General features: G+C 40.0%; 1 protein-coding gene across 1 annotated transcript in view; it reads left to right on the top strand.

Moving 5' to 3' along the window:
* Positions 1 to 20,129, top strand: part of wwc1 (WW and C2 domain containing 1) — an 89,066-nt gene that overhangs the window by 60,206 nt on the left and 8,731 nt on the right. Inside the window, exons 12-21 of the mRNA XM_051937402.1 lie at positions 2,343 to 2,460; positions 4,035 to 4,205; positions 5,397 to 5,589; positions 8,527 to 8,670; positions 9,840 to 9,889; positions 10,791 to 11,007; positions 13,622 to 13,792; positions 15,425 to 15,517; positions 18,000 to 18,230; positions 18,938 to 19,056. Coding sequence (XP_051793362.1) covers positions 2,343 to 2,460; positions 4,035 to 4,205; positions 5,397 to 5,589; positions 8,527 to 8,670; positions 9,840 to 9,889; positions 10,791 to 11,007; positions 13,622 to 13,792; positions 15,425 to 15,517; positions 18,000 to 18,230; positions 18,938 to 19,056 — 1,507 coding nt within the window. The remainder of the gene's footprint in view (positions 1 to 2,342; positions 2,461 to 4,034; positions 4,206 to 5,396; positions 5,590 to 8,526; positions 8,671 to 9,839; positions 9,890 to 10,790; positions 11,008 to 13,621; positions 13,793 to 15,424; positions 15,518 to 17,999; positions 18,231 to 18,937; positions 19,057 to 20,129) is intronic.

The following is a 20,129-nucleotide window of genomic DNA, read 5'->3' as shown; positions in this document are numbered from 1 at the left end:
GTTTTCTTAGCCTTAGCATAACGCTGGACTTGCGGCCCCGCTTCTGCTTCCTCTCCCTTCTCCGTCTGCACCGAGACCCGACAATAATCCACAGAGAGCCCGATGGTCTTGCTAGGTCGTCTGGTCTGTTGTGCCTGTGGTGAAAGGCACTCGTGATAGGTGTCTGATACTGGTTCCCAATGTCCCAAAGTTTCTGGCAGGTGTAATGGATGTTCTCGCAACCGATAGTGCACAAACAGAAAGAAATAATAAGGAAAAAGAGCACCGAAGAGGAGAGCCGTGAGCCGCTGCGACCATGCGCGCCGCCATCTTTGTGATATTCTATGAGATGGCATGGTATAGATTGGTGCTGTATAAATAAAATTTAATTGAATTATTGTCAGGCACTTTTTCAATATTTTCCAGCGTTCTTTACTATTTTCTGACACTTTCTTCCACTATTTTCTGGCAATTCTGGTTCTTTCCTGATACCAATTAATTATTTTCTAACCCATTTTACCATTTTCTGATGTTTTTTTCCTTTTTTTCTGACACTTTTTTTTGCTATTTTCTCACCAATGTTCACTGTTTTCTCACCCGTTTTCACTCATTTCTGACACTTTCCCTATATACTGAAACATTTTTACTATTTAGTGACTCATTTTCACTATTTTTTTAAAACACTTTTTCAGTATGTTCTGACACTTGCTTTTTTTTTTGACACTTTAGCTATTTTCTGACACTTCCTCGCTATTTTCTGGCATTCTTTGCTATTTTCGGATACTTTTTTCACTGTTTTCTGGCATTTTTTGGTATTTTCTGAGAAGTTTTCCCACCATTTTCTAGGTATTTTTTGACATTAATTTGCTATTTCTGACCCATTTTACCATTTTCTGACATGTTTTCCTTATTTTCTGACACTAATTTGCCATTTTCTCACCCATTATCACTATTTTCTGACCAATTTTAATTATTTTCTCACCCATTTTCACTCATTTCTGACACTTTCGCTATGTACTGAAACATTTTTACCATTGACTGAAACCTTTTCAATGTTTCCTGACCCATTTTCACTATTTTCTAATACCTTTTCACTATGTTCTAACATTTTATTGCTATTTTTTGACACATGTTCACACTTTTTGGACACTTTTTCATACTTTCCAGACACTTTTTGACTATTTTCTGAATTTTTTTGGTATTTTCTGGGACGTTTTCATGATTAATTGAGAACATTATTCATAGAGGAATACATCCGTGACTTGCAGCAGTTTTTTTTTTTTTGGTTTATTTCTGCTGTTGCTTTGCATGTTAGCAAGACTTCCTCATAAATCTGTCATCTGTTTCTGAAAATAGAACTTACTCCTGCTTGGCTTACAGCTGTACATTCCTATTGTTCTTGTTGATAAGCAAACATACGTTCACTCCTCCTGGCCGAGGATCAAATATGCGCTGAATCACCTGAGTCCGGCTTTGGTCACGCCCACGTTCAGCAGCTAAACTGGTCCATTGATCACAGATTAAAACCCGTGGCTGCTGCACTGAAAGTCGTAAAAACATTACATGTGTGGTTTACATGTGTAGTCTGCTCCTGCCACCGCCTGGAATAATGAATAAATCACTGAAGGCTGCTGATTTTCTCTGAACAAAAGTAAAGCAACCATAATAATGACACTAAATAAGATAATTTACATTAAATAGAAGCTATAAATGTCTACAGTGATGTCTTCAGATGTTCGTTGACACTAAAAAGCAAAAAATTGTCACATTTTCGAACAAATATTTGGGATTTATAGGCTAAAAAACTGCCCGTAACAGTAATTTAATGTAATTTATCCGTTTCTCGTTAAGCTACAGCTCTAGTGTCCAGGTTCTGCTACACAAAATAAAGGATTTTCTCAGGTTGTATTATTTTCTATTCATGCTGTGCTGTTTTTAGCAAATTAAAGGATAAGATTGATGTTATGTTTGGAAAATTCCACACAGAAATCAACATTTTAATCGATACTTTCTGACTTATTTAGCCGGGACTTTTCTTTCATCTTCAAGCTCACTGGTTCCTACCACAGACATTTTTTAAAAAAAGACTCAGTGATCTCTAAAACAACTCAAACAAATATGTTGGAGACTATTTTCTGTGGTGGATTAATCTACATTTGGTGCTTGAGTGAGTTTTTGTGTCATCAGTTTGGGTTCATTAATGTGTTTTTAATGGTTTTTGAACAACATTTGAGCTCTGTGGCCGATGACATGAAGACTGTGTCTTTGGATACAGTATTTAGTAATAAATACAGTCATAAAAATATCCACTATGACCACATTTGTCCTTAATAATTAGTTTTATTGCCTGCTGTTGTTTTCAGACTCGACTCCTCAGCTGCGAGGGACGGGGGCGGGGCCAAAGAAGATGGGCGTGACCTCGGCGGTGTCGGACGAATCGGTGGCCGGCGACAGCGGAGTGTACGAACCGTCGGAGCGCAGGTATGAAGGGTTTACTCTGATCTTAACACAGTTTTAGAGCTCACTGCACGTAACACCGTCCTACCATCTCCTTTTTAAACTTCAAAATAGTCTGCGAATATGCTTCCCTTAATTTGTTCAAATATGATGACTCTGGAGGAACCAGGACCATCCATCCAACAAATTTACATCTGGAGGTTAAAATAAGAATAAAATGAAGCAGAAATGTTCTATCTGCCGTCACGATTGGATCTTTCGGTGCCAGTTCAGACAGGATTCAGGAAATATGCTGCTCATATTTTGTTCTGAGTTTCCATATTTGTTACCTGATACCCAAAACTGAGTTCTGAAAAATATTTTGGCTGTATTTATAGAATTCCATGTTTTCAACCCTGATCATTTTTAGTTTTATTCTTGAAAAAAATGTCTTACCTTGCAAACTATTTTCTCAATATCTCCAGAAATAAAAGTCCAGCAGCTTTGAAACTTGTTGAGAACACAAACAGAATTATTTCTAACAGATCCACATGATTGAATGGCTCCAGTAGAGACCAAATGTTTAATCATGGATCTCTGAAAATGGAAAAAAGTGCAAAATTTTGGAACAAAAGTTCCAATGGGCCCCCACAAAGTTCCTGCAAGTGTGTGTATACATATATATATATATATATATATATCCATCTTTCCTACGAAAAATACAGTTTTTGGTCGACATTTCACCAACTTTTGAGGCTTAGAATATGATTTGTGAGAAGTATAGCAAGACAAGGCTCTTTTTTTTTTAACCGTTTTGACTTGAAACTTGACTAAAATGACTCGAAATTGTCCTAAATTACTTGAAACCTGATCAGAATTATCCACTACTAATTGATACCTGACCAGAATGACCCATTTTTTAAAAATGACCAAAAACTGTCCAATATGTCTTCAAAGTTGTCCAAAATGACAATAATGAATAATTAATGACCCTGGAAAATGGAAAAAGTACAAAATTTTTAAACAAAGCTGGTATTGGAGCCACAGAAAGTTCCTATAAGTGCATATATATATGGATGGATCCATATTTCTACTAAAATACAGTCTTTGGTCAACATTTCACCAACTTTTAAGGCTCTAATATCAGCAGAATCTGATGTGTGGCAAATAAGGTTTCAGTGTTTTGCTATTCTTACATGTAAAATTAGCAGAAAAATGGAAAAATTGCACTTTTCTCCATTTTCCATTACCATTAATTACACATTTGACCTCTGTTGGAGCCTTTCAGTTGTTTGGAAACTGTTCTGTCTGTATCTAAATTTCTTGGCTCTATAGCCAAGAAGAGTTTTCTTTCTGGAGATAGTGAACTCTGAAAATATCCTCCCAGATAAGACTCTTTGATTTAACAGTAAAGTCCCAGGTTTGAAACTATGAAATATTAAAAATACAGCCAATATATTTTTACAGAGCTTCAGTTTGGGTCCCAAATGACAAATAAGTGAAGTGAGATGGTTCAGCAACACTTCTGTCTGGAATGTCTTCATTTAAAGTCTGATACCGGCCTCGTTTCTGCTGATGTTTGAGTGGTGGTGTTATTGGCTTTCTGGTGTTTCCTGCAGGCCGGGCCTCCCTGCCGACCTCCTGCTGAGCTCCTACGAGGAGAGGTTGGCTTCTGGCTGCTCTCAGGTGCAGCTCGGCTTCCGTTACGAGTCCAGAGACCAGAGATTCACCGTCTACGTCATGCAGCTGTCCAACTGCAGCGCCCTCTGCCTGCCCACCGACCACAAAATGTATGAACCCTCGTTTAATGTTCAAAGTGTGACAAAACTGAGAGCTAGTTTGGTTTTTCAGATGTGTTTGTCGGCTGCAGCCTGACACGTTTAATGCTCATGACGAGAAGCTTCACCTACTGTCTTGAAGAGCTGAGCTGGTAACTGGATGCAACAACCGACAGAAAACACTTTGAGGAATGAATTCTAAACTTTATGCTTATTTTATTCAGCTTTAAGCATGAATGTTTGAGTCTTTGTGTCAACCATAATTTCAACTCTTCTGCAGCATTTTTCTAAAAAGAGTTACAGTAAAACAACAGAATAAATACGGCCAATTCACAATAAAAATGAAAATACACAGAATATTTTCACTCATTTGTTAATTAACCTTTATTTATGCTTCAGAGATTAATGAAGTCAGATTACAAAGGCAAAGAAACTAAATCAACACGACAGCGAGAAAACTGCTCCCCATGGATGGTTAGATACTCGTAGAAAAACGCTACCATCTGCTGTTTAGTGAAGATTTTCTGTTAAATAAAATAATTAGGACATAATTTATGACTAAAATGTGACCGTGTACTAGAGGTTGGGGATCATTCCAGAATAAAACTACTAAATTTATTGTACATTAAAAAAAAATTCTGATTCTGAGGAAATTAGAGGGAGAAACTGATTGATTTTTTTCATGGAATGACCTTCATAGAACTTTTTCAAACTCTTTAACATCTTTAAACATCGTTCCTGTGCATCTGATGTTGCTGTTGGACAAAATTTATCCAAACAGTTCCCGATGAATTCTTCAATTAGGAAAGACTAATTTTCTAGTGCATGAGTAACAGGATGTAACACTGAATCTGGTGAGTTTTGCACTGAAAATAAGATCATGAAGAGTCTGAAGCATTGTGTTTCTTTCACCTCCAATCAAACTCATGCACACTGTCTAACTTCCAAAAACACATTTATTAGTGCAATATTTCAGTTACAGACCTTCATCAGGCATATAGTCTTTTTCCACAATTTAACTGATGAAAGTCTACCACCGAAATGTTGTGCAAAGAAATGTATTTAGACAGTGTTTAGGAGTCGGATTTAAACTTTTAGATATGATCATCCTTATAAAATAAATGAGAATAAAGTTCCTTTGTTTTCTCTTAAAAAGCAAAGCAAACCATAAACAGCACCGTGTGACTGAACTTCCTGTTGCAGGTATGTTCGCGTGGTGGTGCTGCCCTGTGTGGAGGCGACTCGCTGCCTCTTCCGAACTCGCAGCTCGCTGCCTCAGGACACCGTGGAGTTCAACGAGGTGTTCGGCATGCAAATCTCCCACAATGCACTGCGGCAGAAAACCCTGAGGGTCGACGTCTGCAACACCAGCAAGTCCGGCCACGAAGACTGTCTGGTTAGTGTCTGTGTTAGGTCATGTCCTGTTACAACAGAACTCACTGTAAACAGAACTATTTAGAAGCATGGTTTCCAGGTAAAAATAAGTGATAGCATAAATATTAATCGCCTTTAAAGAGATTAACATAATTAAACTCAGGTGCAACCAGTTGGCACGAGAAGTAAGAAATAGAAGGAGTAAGGAGCATGAGTAAATCTGGCTAGAACATGACGTCCTCGAGTGATCGAACAAGTAAAAGACTGAGGGAGGCCACCAAGACACCTATGACTCCTCTGAAGGAGTTCCAAGCTTCATCAGCTCAGATGAGACTGTTCATACAACTGTTGTCTGTTCTTTACCAGTCAAAGCTTTATGATAGAGTAGCAAAGAGAAACACTCTGTCGAAAAAATCTCAAATTAAATCTGGACTAGAGTTCCCCAAAAGAAATGTTGGAGACTCTGAAGTCAGCTGGAAGAAGGTTGTTTGGTCTGAGGAGACCAGAATGGAGCTTTTTGGCGTCATACTAGATGCTACGTTTGGCAAAAATATCATCAAAAACTCTCCATCCCCACTGTAAAGCATGTCAGCATCATGATGTGAAGCACGGTGGTGGCAGCATCATGACATGAAGCATGGTGGTGGCAGCATCATGATGTGAAGCATGGTGGTGGCAGCATCATGACATGAAGCATGGTGGTGGCAGCATCATGACATGAAGCATGGTGGTGGACACATCATGATGTGAAGCATGGTGGTGGCAGCATCATGACGTGAAGCATGGTGGTGACAGCATCATGACGTGAAGCACGGTGGTGACAGCATCATGACGTGAAGCACGGTGGTGACAGCATCATGACGTGAAGCATGGTGGTGGCAGCATCATAATTTGAAGCACAGTGGTGGCAGCATCATGACGTGAAGCATGGTGGTGGCAGCATCATGACATGAAGCATGGTGGTGGCAGCATCATGACGTGAATCAAGGTGGTGGCAGCATCATGATGTGAAGCATGATGGTGGCAGCATCATGATGTGAAGCACGGTGGTGGCAGCATCATAATTTGAAGCACAGTGGTGGCAGCATCATGACGTGAAGCATGGTGGTGGCAGCATCATGACGTGAATCAAGGTGGTGGCAGCATCATGATGTGAAGCATGATGGTGGCAGCATCATGATGTGAAGCATGGTGGTGGCAGCATCATGACGTGAAGCACGGTGGTGGCAGCATCATGATGTGAATCAAGGTGGTGGCAGCATCATGATGTGAAGCATGATGGTGGCAGCATCATGATGTGAAGCATGATGGTGGCAGCATCATGATGTGAAGCATGGTGGTGGCAGCATCATGATGTGAAGCATGATGGTGGCAGCATCATGACGTGAAGCACGGTGGTGGCAGCATCATGACGTGAAGCACGGTGGTGGCAGCATCATAATGTGAAGCACGATGGTGGCAGCATCATGATGTGAAGCAGGGTGGTGGCAGCATCATGACGTGAAGCATGGTGGTGGCAGCATCATGACGTGAATCAAGGTGGTGGCAGCATCATGATGTGAAGCATGATGGTGGCAGCATCATGATGTGAAGCATGATGGTGGCAGCATCATGATGTGAAGCATGGTGGTGGCAGCATCATGATGTGAAGCATGATGGTGGCAGCATCATGACGTGAAGCACGGTGGTGGCAGCATCATGACGTGAAGCATGATGGTGGCAGCATCATGATGTGAAGCACGGTGGTGGCAGCATCATGACGTGAAGCACGGTGGTGGCAGCATCATAATTTGAAGCACAGTGGTGGCAGCATCATGACGTGAAGCAGGGTGGTGGCAGCATCATGACATGAAGCATGGTGGTGGCAGCATCATGACGTGAATCAAGGTGGTGGCAGCATCATGATGTGAAGCATGATGGTGGCAGCATCATGATGTGAAGCATGGTGGTGGCAGCATCATGACGTGAAGCACGGTGGTGGCAGCATCATGATGTGAATCAAGGTGGTGGCAGCATCATGATGTGAAGCATGGTGGTGGCAGCATCATGATGTGAAGCATGATGGTGGCAGCATCATGACGTGAAGCACGGTGGTGGCAGCATCATGACGTGAAGCACGGTGGTGGCAGCATCATGACGTGAAGCACGTTGGTGGCAGCATCATGACGTGAAGCACGGTGGTGGCAGCATCATGACGTGAAGCACGGTGGTGGCAGCATCATGACGTGAAGCACGTTGGTGGCAGCATCATGACGTGAAGCACGGTGGTGGCAGCATCATGACGTGAAGCACGTTGGTGGCAGCATCATGACGTGAAGCACGGTGGTGGCAGCATCATGACGTGAAGCACGGTGGTGGCAGCATCATGACGTGAAGCACGGTGGTGGCAGCATCATGACGTGAAGCACGGTGGTGGCAGCATCATGACGTGAAGCACGGTGGTGGCAGCATCATGACGTGAAGCACGGTGGTGGCAGCATCATGACGTGAAGCACGGTGGTGGCAGCATCATGACGTGAAGCACGATGGTGGCAGCATCATCATGTGAAGCATGGTGGTGGCAGCATCATGTCATGAAGCACGGTGGTGGCAGTATCATGACGTGAAGCAAGGTGGTGGCAGCATCATGGAGTGAAACACTGCAGATATTCAGGTTAATTGAGACCAGCACAGGTTTAATGCTGTATCTGCAGCTATGAAATACTGACCTTAAAGGGATTAAATATTTATGCTGTCACTTATTTTATATTTTATACATTGCTTTGTAGAACTCTTTTCTTTTTCACAGGAAATAAATCATTTTCTCTCTGAATTCTCATCATAAAAGCCAAATTAAATGCATCTTGATTCATTCCTGTCAGGAGAAATTATTATTTTTAACACAAACGTTCAGATGTTTGAAGCTGCAGCATGAGAAACGTCTCCTTTTCAACATCCTTCCTCCTCTTCCTCCCTCCAGGCCGGAGCTCAGATCAGTCTGGCTGACGTCAGCTGTTCGGAGGACCGACGCTTCAAGTGGTACAACCTGCTGGGTCGAGTCTACATGCCCGAGATCAGCAACAAGGACAAAGACGGCAGCAGGGTGTCGGGTGGTTCTGATCGGGTACTGAAGGAGGAGACACTGACACCTAGTGGACACTTTCTGACCTCCACGAGTAGAAACTAAACATTTAGTAGTGTTTTTAAAAAGACACACAGTTGCACAGGACCTCGTTTATCTAATCTGTTGTTTTTAATTCTCTGTATTTTATCTATTTATGCAAATTTTTGCTTTGTTCTGCTTATTTCTGAGTGACATACTGCACCTGTTCACATGCTTTTCGTGAGATAGAAGCATGATTCACTGGCCTTTTAAAATACTGTTGCGCAACCTTACACATTTTTGTGAACTTCTGAAATGATTTTAGTTCTCGGAGAGTCTGTTCCATACTAAAAGAGTGGAATAGTTCTTGAAAAAATGCACAAAATTATCTTTTCTAGCAATAATTATCCACTAATTTACATCTGTCAGGTGCACAAACTTCATCAAAATCACAATATTTAAGTTATTTTAATCTTATCACACCTGAGGTTGAGTTTTCAGTGTATTTTAAATTTCTACCAGCTGTTTAGGATGAGTAGAATAAAAGCATTGTCTTTGAAAAAATATTTTTTAAATAAAAATAATGTCTTCATAAGCATTTTAGCTTCTTAAATGAGCAAAATTGTTGTTTAACTTGTTTGTAATATCAAACTATAAGCATTATTCAGCAGAATAAAGCAAGTTTCAATCATAAAATTGGATGAAATTTGACACATTTTCTAATTTTATCTCACTTTCAGCTATAGGATTTTTGAAAACGGACATTTTGCTAACACTAGCTGGTACATTAAAGTGTTTACTGTTGAGGTTAGCAGAGTTTAGGCGCAACAAAGACAAAATTAGAAAAGCAAGAGGACAGGAGGTTTACTAAAGTATCACAAAGGAAATTAGCTTGATGATGATTTTTAAAAAAATGTGTTAACATTTTCTTGTTGTTTTTTAGCCTCTTCGATAAAATAGTCAAACTTTTATATAACCTTTAATTGAATCGCTGTAGCATCTTTAGCATCACATCGTTTGCCAAATTATTCAATGAAAGAGGCAAAAAACGGCAGCTGATCAAAAAAAGAAAAACACATCTTACAGTCAATAGTGTCGCTGAGCTGTTGAGAAACTGTCCAACATCCACACTTACATGATAAAAAGATGCTGATCAGGTTTGGTCCTGATGTGTGTGTTTCTTGTTTCAGACTCGTGTTTCCAGCAGCAACAGAGTCGGAGCTCCAGAAGACGATGAGTGGTGAGTCCACTTAAACCCATTTTATTTATTCACTCATTTATCTGCTGTATCTTAATATCACTTTATAATTCCACTGTTTTTCATGACTTATAACATTATATTTATACACATAAATTACTATATTTGTTAATGTAGAACATTAAATTCACAATTTTCTTTTAAAACCATTTAAGTTTTGATGTTTAAATGATTGTAATGAGTAGAATACGGGGTTGAGAGGTACTTTTCATTTTTCCAAAACAGCAGCAGCTCTTACAGACTTTTAATTTCACATATTAGCAGATTAGCTGCTTGTAATTCTCAGAGCTGCATCATGGTTTTGTTTAAGGAGCAGCTAGCTTCACATGCTAGTTGTTCGGTCTGAAAAGTCTCACCAGCTGTCAGATATTTAGCGAAGAAATTTCATTCATCATCTTCTGACTTTTCATCTAGCATGACCATTACAAGCAAATGCCGAAAAACTGCTGACAGTTCCTCCGTCCTCAGCTGTGCTTTGGGTTCAACAAGCTAATTTGTTAGCATGCTAACACGCAAAACTAAGATGGAGACATCTAAAGTTTTCTTCAATTGAAAAAAGAAGGCAAATACTTAACCATAAGCAGAAATAAAAAACCTTTTTCTCTATAAAGCAGTGTCTAAAATGAAGTCTTCACAACTTTTCCTGCAAACTTTGATCCAAAATAAACATTTAGCACTGAAATATCATTTTAATTATTCCAAAAGCAAACTTCTTTCTACTCCTTTTTAATGTTTATGGATGTGAATATTTAATTCCATATGACTTTTCTGCACTTTATTCTTGTTTTATTATCTTTATTATGTGTTTAGACAAGACTATTGTAGTTAATAAGGCTGATACTGGAGTGAATAAGAAATAAAACTGATTGTTGTTGACTGTCAGGCATGGCGACCCTCTGGAGGCGGGCATATTTGATGATGAAGGAAATGGCGTGGAGGGGGTGGGGCCTCTGGAGGAAGAGGACGAGTTTTATCCCGGCAGCAGCCAATGGGAGGCGGAGGAAGAGGAGGAGGAGGAGGAGGAGGAGGAGGAAGAGGTTGAAGAGAAAGTGACCAAGCCTCCTCCTCCTCCTCGTCCAGCAGCACCCCTCACAGAGAAGGTAATTTCTGTCCTTCAGCAACTGAAGGTGTGCTAATATTTCTTTTTAAAAAAAAAATACATTTAACCATCATAGAGTGAAAAATCTGTAAGAAAACCTTCACAGAGACGAATATCAACACCTTCAGAGGTCATTCATTGTGTTTGCAGTGCCTGAGAAGTCAAAAATGTCTGAAACACTCGTCTTCTTCCAACGTAATGGTGTTAAATGTCCTTTTAATTGAGTTAAATGAGGCATTTCTTGCTTAAATTTAGTTCAGAAATTAGGGATGCTAGCGTTTAACGGTCAGCTGATTATTTGCCGTTAATAAGCATGAGGGCAATTCTGTTAAATAAGGCGTGAAGTCAAAAAGCTTGTAAGTTTCCTTCAGCATTTGTAGATGGACTAATGCACACAAAGTCAAAAGAATGAGCTGAGGAGAGTCTTTTATACAGAGCACAGTCTCTTTCTCAACCTTGAACATTCTTTCAGAGGTGAAAAAATTCATCTCTTTTGTGCAACGAAGCAGTAAAAGCTAATGTTTCTTCACTCTTTATGCTATCAAGGTTAGACAGGCATGCACAGTTATTCAAACATTCTTTTCAGTAATTCCTGTCACATAATTTAACCGATTAAAAATATATCGCACCAATTAGAAAGAGGATGAAGGACGTGCATGTCAGTAAATATATTGTAGATCAGCTGTAGTACCTGGTTGTTCCACCAGAGCCTCTTACTGTTTAATACTGTAGAGACCAAAGGAGGCGTCACTCAGACTACAGGTCATGTTGGCATGCAAAGAGCATTGTGGGAGTTTAGCTAGCAAAGGGGCAGCATGACAAAGACTTCTGCGGTTGATAATGACGTCCAGACAGAACTCAGGAGTTTAAAACAAACTGGTGTCAACTAAGACAATGATTTTAAATGTTGTAATAAGTATAACAGAGCCTTGGTTGGGACATTCCTATTTCCTTGTCTAAAAGTAACACCAGATGTGCATGTTAATAAGGTTTAGCTAGCAATGGGAATCATGACAAAGACTCATGTGGTTGATAATGACCTACAATCAGAGCTCACATGTTTCAGACAAACCAGGATCAATGTTTTATAACTTAGTGGCACAGCTAGTTGATCTGCTTTAGCCTCTGGTGTCATATGTAGAAAACATCGTCCCTTACACTCAATTTGTGTCATTGATTGTTCACATATTGATCGACAATGATAATAATTATTGGCTAAAAGGGTTTTTCCAAGGTTTCCATCGGGCAAGTGATCATATTTGGTAACTTCTGCACACATTGAATATGGAATATGGAAAAGACGGACTTGCAGCTCGTTCCTAAACTAACCATGGTTAGCTGAAGAAACTTACGCATTCTTTAGTTGAGTAGTTTTGTTGAGTGATGATATATACCGGACTTTGCAAAAGTTCTGTTACACGGTTTCATGATCTTTAGAGACGTTTACATGTCGGAGTGAAAAATTCCATTAAATAAACTGAAAGTTCTACCTTATAGGCAGGTGTCCTTAATCCAATTTTTTTCTCCAGTGAAGTTGTATCAAGATGGAAGTCAAAAGAGTTGAGATATCTGCTCTCCTTCATGCTGGCCACAACAAGTCTGACAGAGCCAAGCAGCTGAACATCAGCCGGATGACCGTCCACAGAGTCGCGGAGAGGGTCAAGAATGGTGAAGATCTTTCAGTGATCTTTCAAGAATGGTGAAGACCTGAAAGATCTTCACCATTCTTTAGCCTCTCCGCAACTCTGTGGACGGTCATCCGGCTGATGTTCAGCACAAAGGAGAGCAGATATCTCAACTCTTTTGACTTCCATCTTGATACAACTTCACCGGAGAAAAAAATTTGTATTAAGGACACCTGCCTATAAGGTAGAACTTTCAGTTTATTTAATGGAATTTTTCACTCCGACATGTAAACGTCTCTAAAGATCATGAAACCGTGTAACAGAACTTTTGCAAAGCCCGGTACATTTCTTGGAATGTTTTGGGGTTTTTTTTGTTTTTTTTACCACTAATGGGCAAGGAACCGTATATGGTAACTTCATTGACCTTTGAAAAATGTCACAAAAGTAAAAAAGTCTTATGCCCTCCAGTAGCACTGTAGGATATTTCAATGAGTGCCCTTTGATGTGCCGTTATTTTCTTTTTATTGCTTGATAGAACTTCAGTTGATGTCCAGGTTTCTGAAAGGGGTTCAAGTTGACCTGATTTAGCATTTTAATCCAAAAAACAGCCCTGATGACTCAAGTAAATTAATATTTAGTGTCTATAGATAGCAAGTCCCAATCTAGCAAAGCACTCTTGAAGTCCTTGGAAGTTATTTTATTCAATCCAATGAAAATACTTGATGACTTCTTCAGAATTGTGGAGGTTTAGCGAGCAACAGGCACCATGACAAACACTTCTGTGATACTTAATGCCAAAGCGTCCTGTCACAACTTGTACTGAACCCTTTTTGATGCTTATAAGATAATAGATGTAAGCAGGGCTCGATCTCAGGTTGGTGTAGGTACTGGTCTGTTAATAACTGCAGTTACCCTCAAACGCCCCGCTGATAAACCCTTAAGGCTCCTTGATTGTTTACGTCATCTCGCTGTTCCGTTTCCTTCGTCCAGGTGAACAAGGAGACGAGCATGGACGGCTTGTCGTCGTCCCATCACTGCTCGGTGGTACGGCCCAAAGAGCGGCGTCCAGACGTCCACCAGCAGAACCCCTTCATGAGGGGCAACACCATAATCCGCTCCAAGACCTTCTCCCCTGGACCTCAGAGCCAGTACATCTGCAGGGTAACAGAAAAAACGCAACTTTAACTCCGTCTGTCTTTGTGTAAATCTTGACTTGACTCTGAAATACAAGAGGCTCATTTTTCACTGCAGTATAAAGTCTTAAACCTCCATGCAAACAAAACAACCAGGACTAGAAACAGATAGAGATTCTTCAAATATTTGTTTACCCATATTTGTTTAACTTTTAAACAGTAATATAGGTCAACTGTAACTCATTTAGAGTAACTTTAACTAATAGCAGTCCCTCCAGGAATTCGCGATGTTGCGATCGCGCAAATTCACGCGAATTCAACCAATCTCCGTGAATTTTGCGCAGCCTTGCACTTTTTGTCTAATCACCGCAACTTTCCCGCAATTTTGGCCCGCCTCCCGTGAGTTCCACCAATCATAGCAGCTCCCAGCGCAAACCTAATGCACGTACGTCACCAAACTCACTTCCTTGTTTATGGTTTGAAGATGCAGACATGTGCGATACTAATGTCTCTCATTTACCAACAAAAATTACTGCTGAAGACCGTGATAAACAATTAATTCACTGATGTTCTTCACCAAAGCGAAGCTAAACTATTTTACACCTGCGCAATATTGTGGTGGAATACAAAAAAAGAAAAAAAAAATCATCCATTGATACACACTTTTTTTTTAAACACAAAACATATTAGAACGGCTGAAATGATCAGACAACAGACCACATAAATCACCATGATGGAAACTGTTGCATCCAGATCCGTTAGAGCACTGAAAGAGTGAAGGTAAATTAGATTAATTATTCCACCAAAGAACACGGCAGAGTTATGTGACGATCAGCGTGTGTGAATCCTTCCTCTGTTACCAACATCACTCAAAAACAGACTCAGAGGTTTGAATGAAGTTTTCGGGGTCGGTCAGAAATGACACAAGGACCAAATGATTAGACTTCTGCAGTGATGCGGCTTAAAGTTTGGATCCACAGATTTGTTAAGGATTCATAGCAGCACGGCGTCTGATAGCGGCACGGTAACCATGGCAACAAGTGAACGCTACCTCAGCGGCCTGCTGACGATCACATGATTGTGATCTACAACAAATCCACCACTGTGGACGTATCGAAAATGATACAAGGAACAACTGATTAAATTGTAGAGCAACTTTAAATAATACTGATCACCTTTAACCAATGTAGAGCAACTTTAACTAATACTGATCACCTTTAACCAATGTAGAGCAACTTTAACTAATACTGAGCAACTTTAACCAATGTAGAGCAACTTTAACTAATACTGAGCAACTTTAACCAATGTAGAGCAACTTTAACCAATATAGAGCAACTTTAACTAATACTGAGCAACTTTAACCAATGTAGAGCAACTTTAACCAATATAGAGCAACTTTAACTAATACTGAGCAACTTTAACTAATACAGAGTGACTTTAGCTAGTATGGAGCAACTCTGACAGAAGATAAGTCCTTTATTTCTTTATTTCAAGTTTCCACTCATGATTACTTCAAAGACCATCTACAAGACGAAAATCCAATGATTCTTTCTGTTTTTACATGTCACATTGGCTTGCTCTGATAAATGGTGTAGTTTTAGTGATGTTTGGGGTCCAGATGTTGGGTAAATGTTTAACTCTGTGCTGTTGTTGTTTCCAGATTAACCGCAGTGACAGCGACAGCTCCACTCTCTCCAAGAAATCCCCGTTCGTCCGAAACGCCTCAGAGAGACGCAGCATGCGCATGAAGAAGGTAAAAACCAGATCTTCCTCCCTGCTGTCTTCTGTCAAAGTTGTTCTTAAGCTTCTCTCAAATAGGAAGATACATATAAAGTTCAATAATGCAAAGTTAGTAATAAAATCTGACAAAATAACAAGTCAGAAGCATGTAAAATGACACAAATCAGCTATAAAAGTCTGTCTGCGATCGTTTGTATGATTTATTTTATCACTAGTTTGTCTTTAAGCTGTTTTACTGAGAGCATTTTTATCTTTAAAATGAGAAACAGAAGCTCAAATAGTGAAATTTGTGGCTCCAGTCTTTGTATCAGACCTCAGCAGTGTGTCTCAGTGTTCCTCTCCCTCCTTTATCTTCTGTAAATCTCCCGTCTTCCTCCTGCTTCTGGACAGTTTAATAACAAACCTTGGACTTTACCGACCACATTAACCGTCGTCTCTGTTCCCCGGAGGACCGAGCAGGAGAGTCTATTTGCATTTTTCTGAGCCTTAAAGCCGCCCGACCACTCCCGCTGAAGTGACTCTTAATATTTAATGGCCGTCTGAATGTTTAATGCCTCTCTGACGTTTGCCAGCTTCTATTAATTTAGAGGCCGGCTGGGGCTCGGCGGCAGCAAGAAACTCGCACAGTGTTTTCAGAAGGTGCTGCTCTGAGCTCTCAGGTGACTTTTTAGCTCTTTTCAGACCCGATTTTTCAGCAGCCGCTTTCAGTTTTCTGCTTTGTGTTTGAACGTCACAAGATCAAACTGCAGCACTCGCTTTATATTAGCTGTCAGGAGTTGGAAAGGAATACTGATCAGGCTATTATCTGCAGGAGAGTTCAGCAAAAACCCCGCCACATGTCTTACTTTTCTGCATTTTTAATTTGTTGCCCTGAAGTGAGGCTATATATGAACAGCTCTGCAGGGCTGAAGTTATCCACTGTAATTTTTCTGACAGATATTTTATTATTTTATTTTTTGGGGCCAAAGGGGATATATTCTGTATATAACACCTAAAAGCCCATCAGTTTGAGATAATAAGTAAAAGCAATTGAAACAATACTATTGCTCAGACTGCAGGCAGAGAGCATTGTGAGGGTTTAGCTAGCAACGGACACCATGACAGAGACTTCTGTGGTGGTTAATGACCTCTGACTAGAGCTTATTTGTTTAAGACAAAGCGGGTTTGAGTAGGACTGTTCTTAAATCCAGTGTCCAAAAACAGTAACGTCAGTGCAGGATAAATGTTGACTGTTCTTGTTTTGTGTCATCAATAAACCAATTACTGATGAATAATGCTGCAGGTTTTTAAGGAAATAACTACAAATCTGTAACATCCTGCCACATATTTTACAACACCTGTGTGAGAGTGGATAAATAAAGGTTCAGGTTTAGATTCCCTTTAGGTTGAGCAGCCTTCAGCCCAGTCTTTGAGGTAGACTCTAGTATAGAGGTGTCCAACTCATTCTAGTTATGGTTCCACATTCAGCCCAATTTGATCTCAAGTGACCAGAAAAATCAGAACATAACCTATAAACTTCAAATATTTCCCTTTGTTTTAGTGCAAAAAAAGTTTTGAAAATCTGAACATACTCAAAACATCATGAACAGCCTGAAATTTCCAAAGAAAAACAAGTTCCAACAGCATTCTGCCTCAGTTTGTCATTTACACATTACAACTTCCAGATCAGAGTGTTTACAAAGGTATGAAACTTTTAGTCACAGGTGTCTGGAGCTGAACAGTGTAGTATTTTACTTTAAGATCAATACAACAAAAGTCAAACAAAAAAGACAACAAAAACAAAGCAAAATGTTACAAAAATTAGGCACAAAGCGACAAAAGCGAGAAACAAAACGATGACCAAAGCGAAACACAAAATGACAAAAATAAGAAAAAGAACACAAGCGAGACAAGAAGGAAACACAAAACGACAAAAACATGATACAAATGACAAAAGTCAGACAAAAAGCAATAAAAGCAGGACAAAATATTACAAAAATGAGACACAAAATGACAAAAGTGAGAAACTAAATGACAAAAATTTAGTCAAAAAATTACAAAGTGATAATAAAAATGGACGAAAGCGAAACAAAAAGCTGCAAAAGCAAGAGACAAAATGACAAAAAATAGACAAGCGAGACAAAAAAACACAATATGGCAAAAATGAGAAACGAAACGACAAAAAACATGATATATACACGACAAAAATGAGACAATAAACAACGAAAACAAGACAAAATATTTTAAAAATGAGACACAAAGTGATAAAAGAACAGTGAGTCGTCTAATATTTTTACTTATGATCAAAACAACTTGTCATAGTCTAGAAATCATTTAAATTTATAGTTGTACAAATTGATAATTTGTAGTTAATGTCTTCTCTGTGATTTTTGCACCTTACAAAGTCGACCCGTGGGCTGAAGTGGACCCTCTGGAGGACTGGTTTTGGCATGTTTGACTTTGACCTTGTAATGGATGCAGTCATTCAGCATTAACTCCACCTGTCCTCCCCTCAGCCTCCGGTGCAGGTCAGAGGTCTGGACGGCCTCCTGAGGACCTCCCTGGACCTGGAGCTGGACCTGCAGGTGTCTCGGACTCGGCAGGCCCGGCTGGCCCAGGATCTCCGGGTCCTGCGGGAGCTGAAGTCTCAGCTGGAGAAGGCGAGGCAGCAGGGCCAGAGGGAGCTGCCTTCCTGGGTTCAGGAAGACGAGCGCTTCCGGCTCCTCCTCAGGCAGGCCGAGAAACAGGTGAGCGAAACGGAAAGTTCGTCAACTTTACCCACTGAGGGGCATTTTAACTGTAATATAAAGTCCTACAGCTCTGACTATGGAAACAGAAGGAGAGAGAACTCAGAAATGTCTTCTGTGCTGTATGATACATTTAGATTAGACTTTTATTTTTTTGCACAACTGGGCGTTTTTCCCCCCGCTCTGCTCATCACCTCTAGAAGATGTTTCTCCATGCTGAATGTATCTTCTAACAGCTTGCTCCTCTGTTCACTGTTCAAATCTGAAATTCTACCCTAGATTGTCCAGATGTGTTTTCGAGAGCGCCCTGTCTGCAACCAAACACACAAAGAGTATGAAAATCACAAAATCTACTTTTCTTCAAGCTGTTAAAATCAACAGCTGAGCTTAATCTTTGGCTATATTTAGGTTTACAATGTGTTTTCAGATCTTTATTATCAGAAAAGTATGAAACTGTGATTTAATCAAAGCCTGTTTGCGCTACACATTTAATCTGTTGAACAAAATTAGCTGTAGTCGAGGTTGAAATTAATTTAAAATGAAGAATCACAGCCAGTTTTGAGGGCAGACAAACACTGTTTTATCCCTAACGAGAGGCTGAAATGGACCCAGAAAATGTCTTTTAACCTTCATAAGTCCTCCAGGGGGCGCTCTATGATTCAGCATTTCAGTAATTCTTTTCTTTCTCTCCTTTCTGTCCCGTCCAGACCTGTGAGGAGCAGCTGCAGGAGAAGCGAGTGGAGAAGATGATGAGGGCTGCAGCCAAGGACGTCCACAAGATCCGAGGCCAGAGCCGCAAGGAAGTCCCCGAGGTCCAGACCTTCAGGTACGAGATCAGGCCCACAGTCTTTTTTTAAGCCTTGTTCGCCTCATTTGTGCACTTTAGAAGTAAAACATTTGCTTACTTGGAGTTGGAAGATCAATATCGCTCACATGACAGCAGCTAGTTAGCTTGGCTTAGCATAAAGACTGGAAACAGGAGAAGTACCAAGTCTGGCTTCGTCTAAGGGTAAAATACTGAGACTCCAGGAAGTTCCCAGTCCCATCCAGGAAATAGTCAGTCGCAAAATCTATTGTAAAAACTTTAGTTTTACTTTTTAACACTTCAGGTTTTGTGTGGGTTAAGTAAACAAGATGTTAAAATGGTGTTAATTAGTGAGTTTTAGCGGTAGACAGATGCACTTTGTGTCCAAAGTGGAAACGCTTTAAAAATACTTACTGCACTTTGTCACTTTGCTGTCAATTTGTCTCGTTTTTGCCATTTTGTGTCATTTTCTGGTCTTATTTCTGTCATTATGTGACCGAGTTTGGTTGTTTTGTTCCTGTTATTTATCATTTTCAGTCACATTTCTGTCAATTTGTTTTGTTTTTGCCATTTTGTAGCTTTTTTTCCCTCATTTATCTCATTTTGTGTCTCGCTTGTATTTTTTTGGTTGTTTTGTGTCAGTTTGTGTGTCTGTGGGTTTTTTTTCTCTGTGTAATGTAGATATTGAACTATATTGACCTCATGTAGGTCGTTTTGTGTCCGTTTTTTATCATTTCTGCCAATTTGTCTTGTTTTGGGCGGTTTTTTTTGTCTTATTTTCATCATTTTCTGTCTCAGTTGGGTTGTTTTGCCTTCATTTTTCGTCATTGTCGGCCTCATTTTCAGTCTCGTTTGTTGTTTTCTGTCATTTTTGCTTGTTTTTGGTTGTGTTCTGTCATTTTGTGGTGTTTTTTCTCGTCATACTGTAGAAACTGAACCATCTCCATGCTTCCAGCTTCTACAGACTTTCTCTCTATTCTGCTCATCATTTTTAAGAAAGATGTTTCACCATGCTGAATGTATCTCCAACAGCCTGCTCCTCTGTTCACTGTTTCTGAGCCATGCTGCATTTATTTTACTGATCCACTGTGTTT

The sequence above is a fragment of the Acanthochromis polyacanthus genome, chromosome 17 (genome assembly GCF_021347895.1).
Source record: "Acanthochromis polyacanthus isolate Apoly-LR-REF ecotype Palm Island chromosome 17, KAUST_Apoly_ChrSc, whole genome shotgun sequence".
Classification (NCBI taxonomy): Eukaryota; Metazoa; Chordata; class Actinopteri; family Pomacentridae; genus Acanthochromis; species Acanthochromis polyacanthus.
This window is presented reverse-complemented; position numbering and strand designations above follow the sequence as displayed.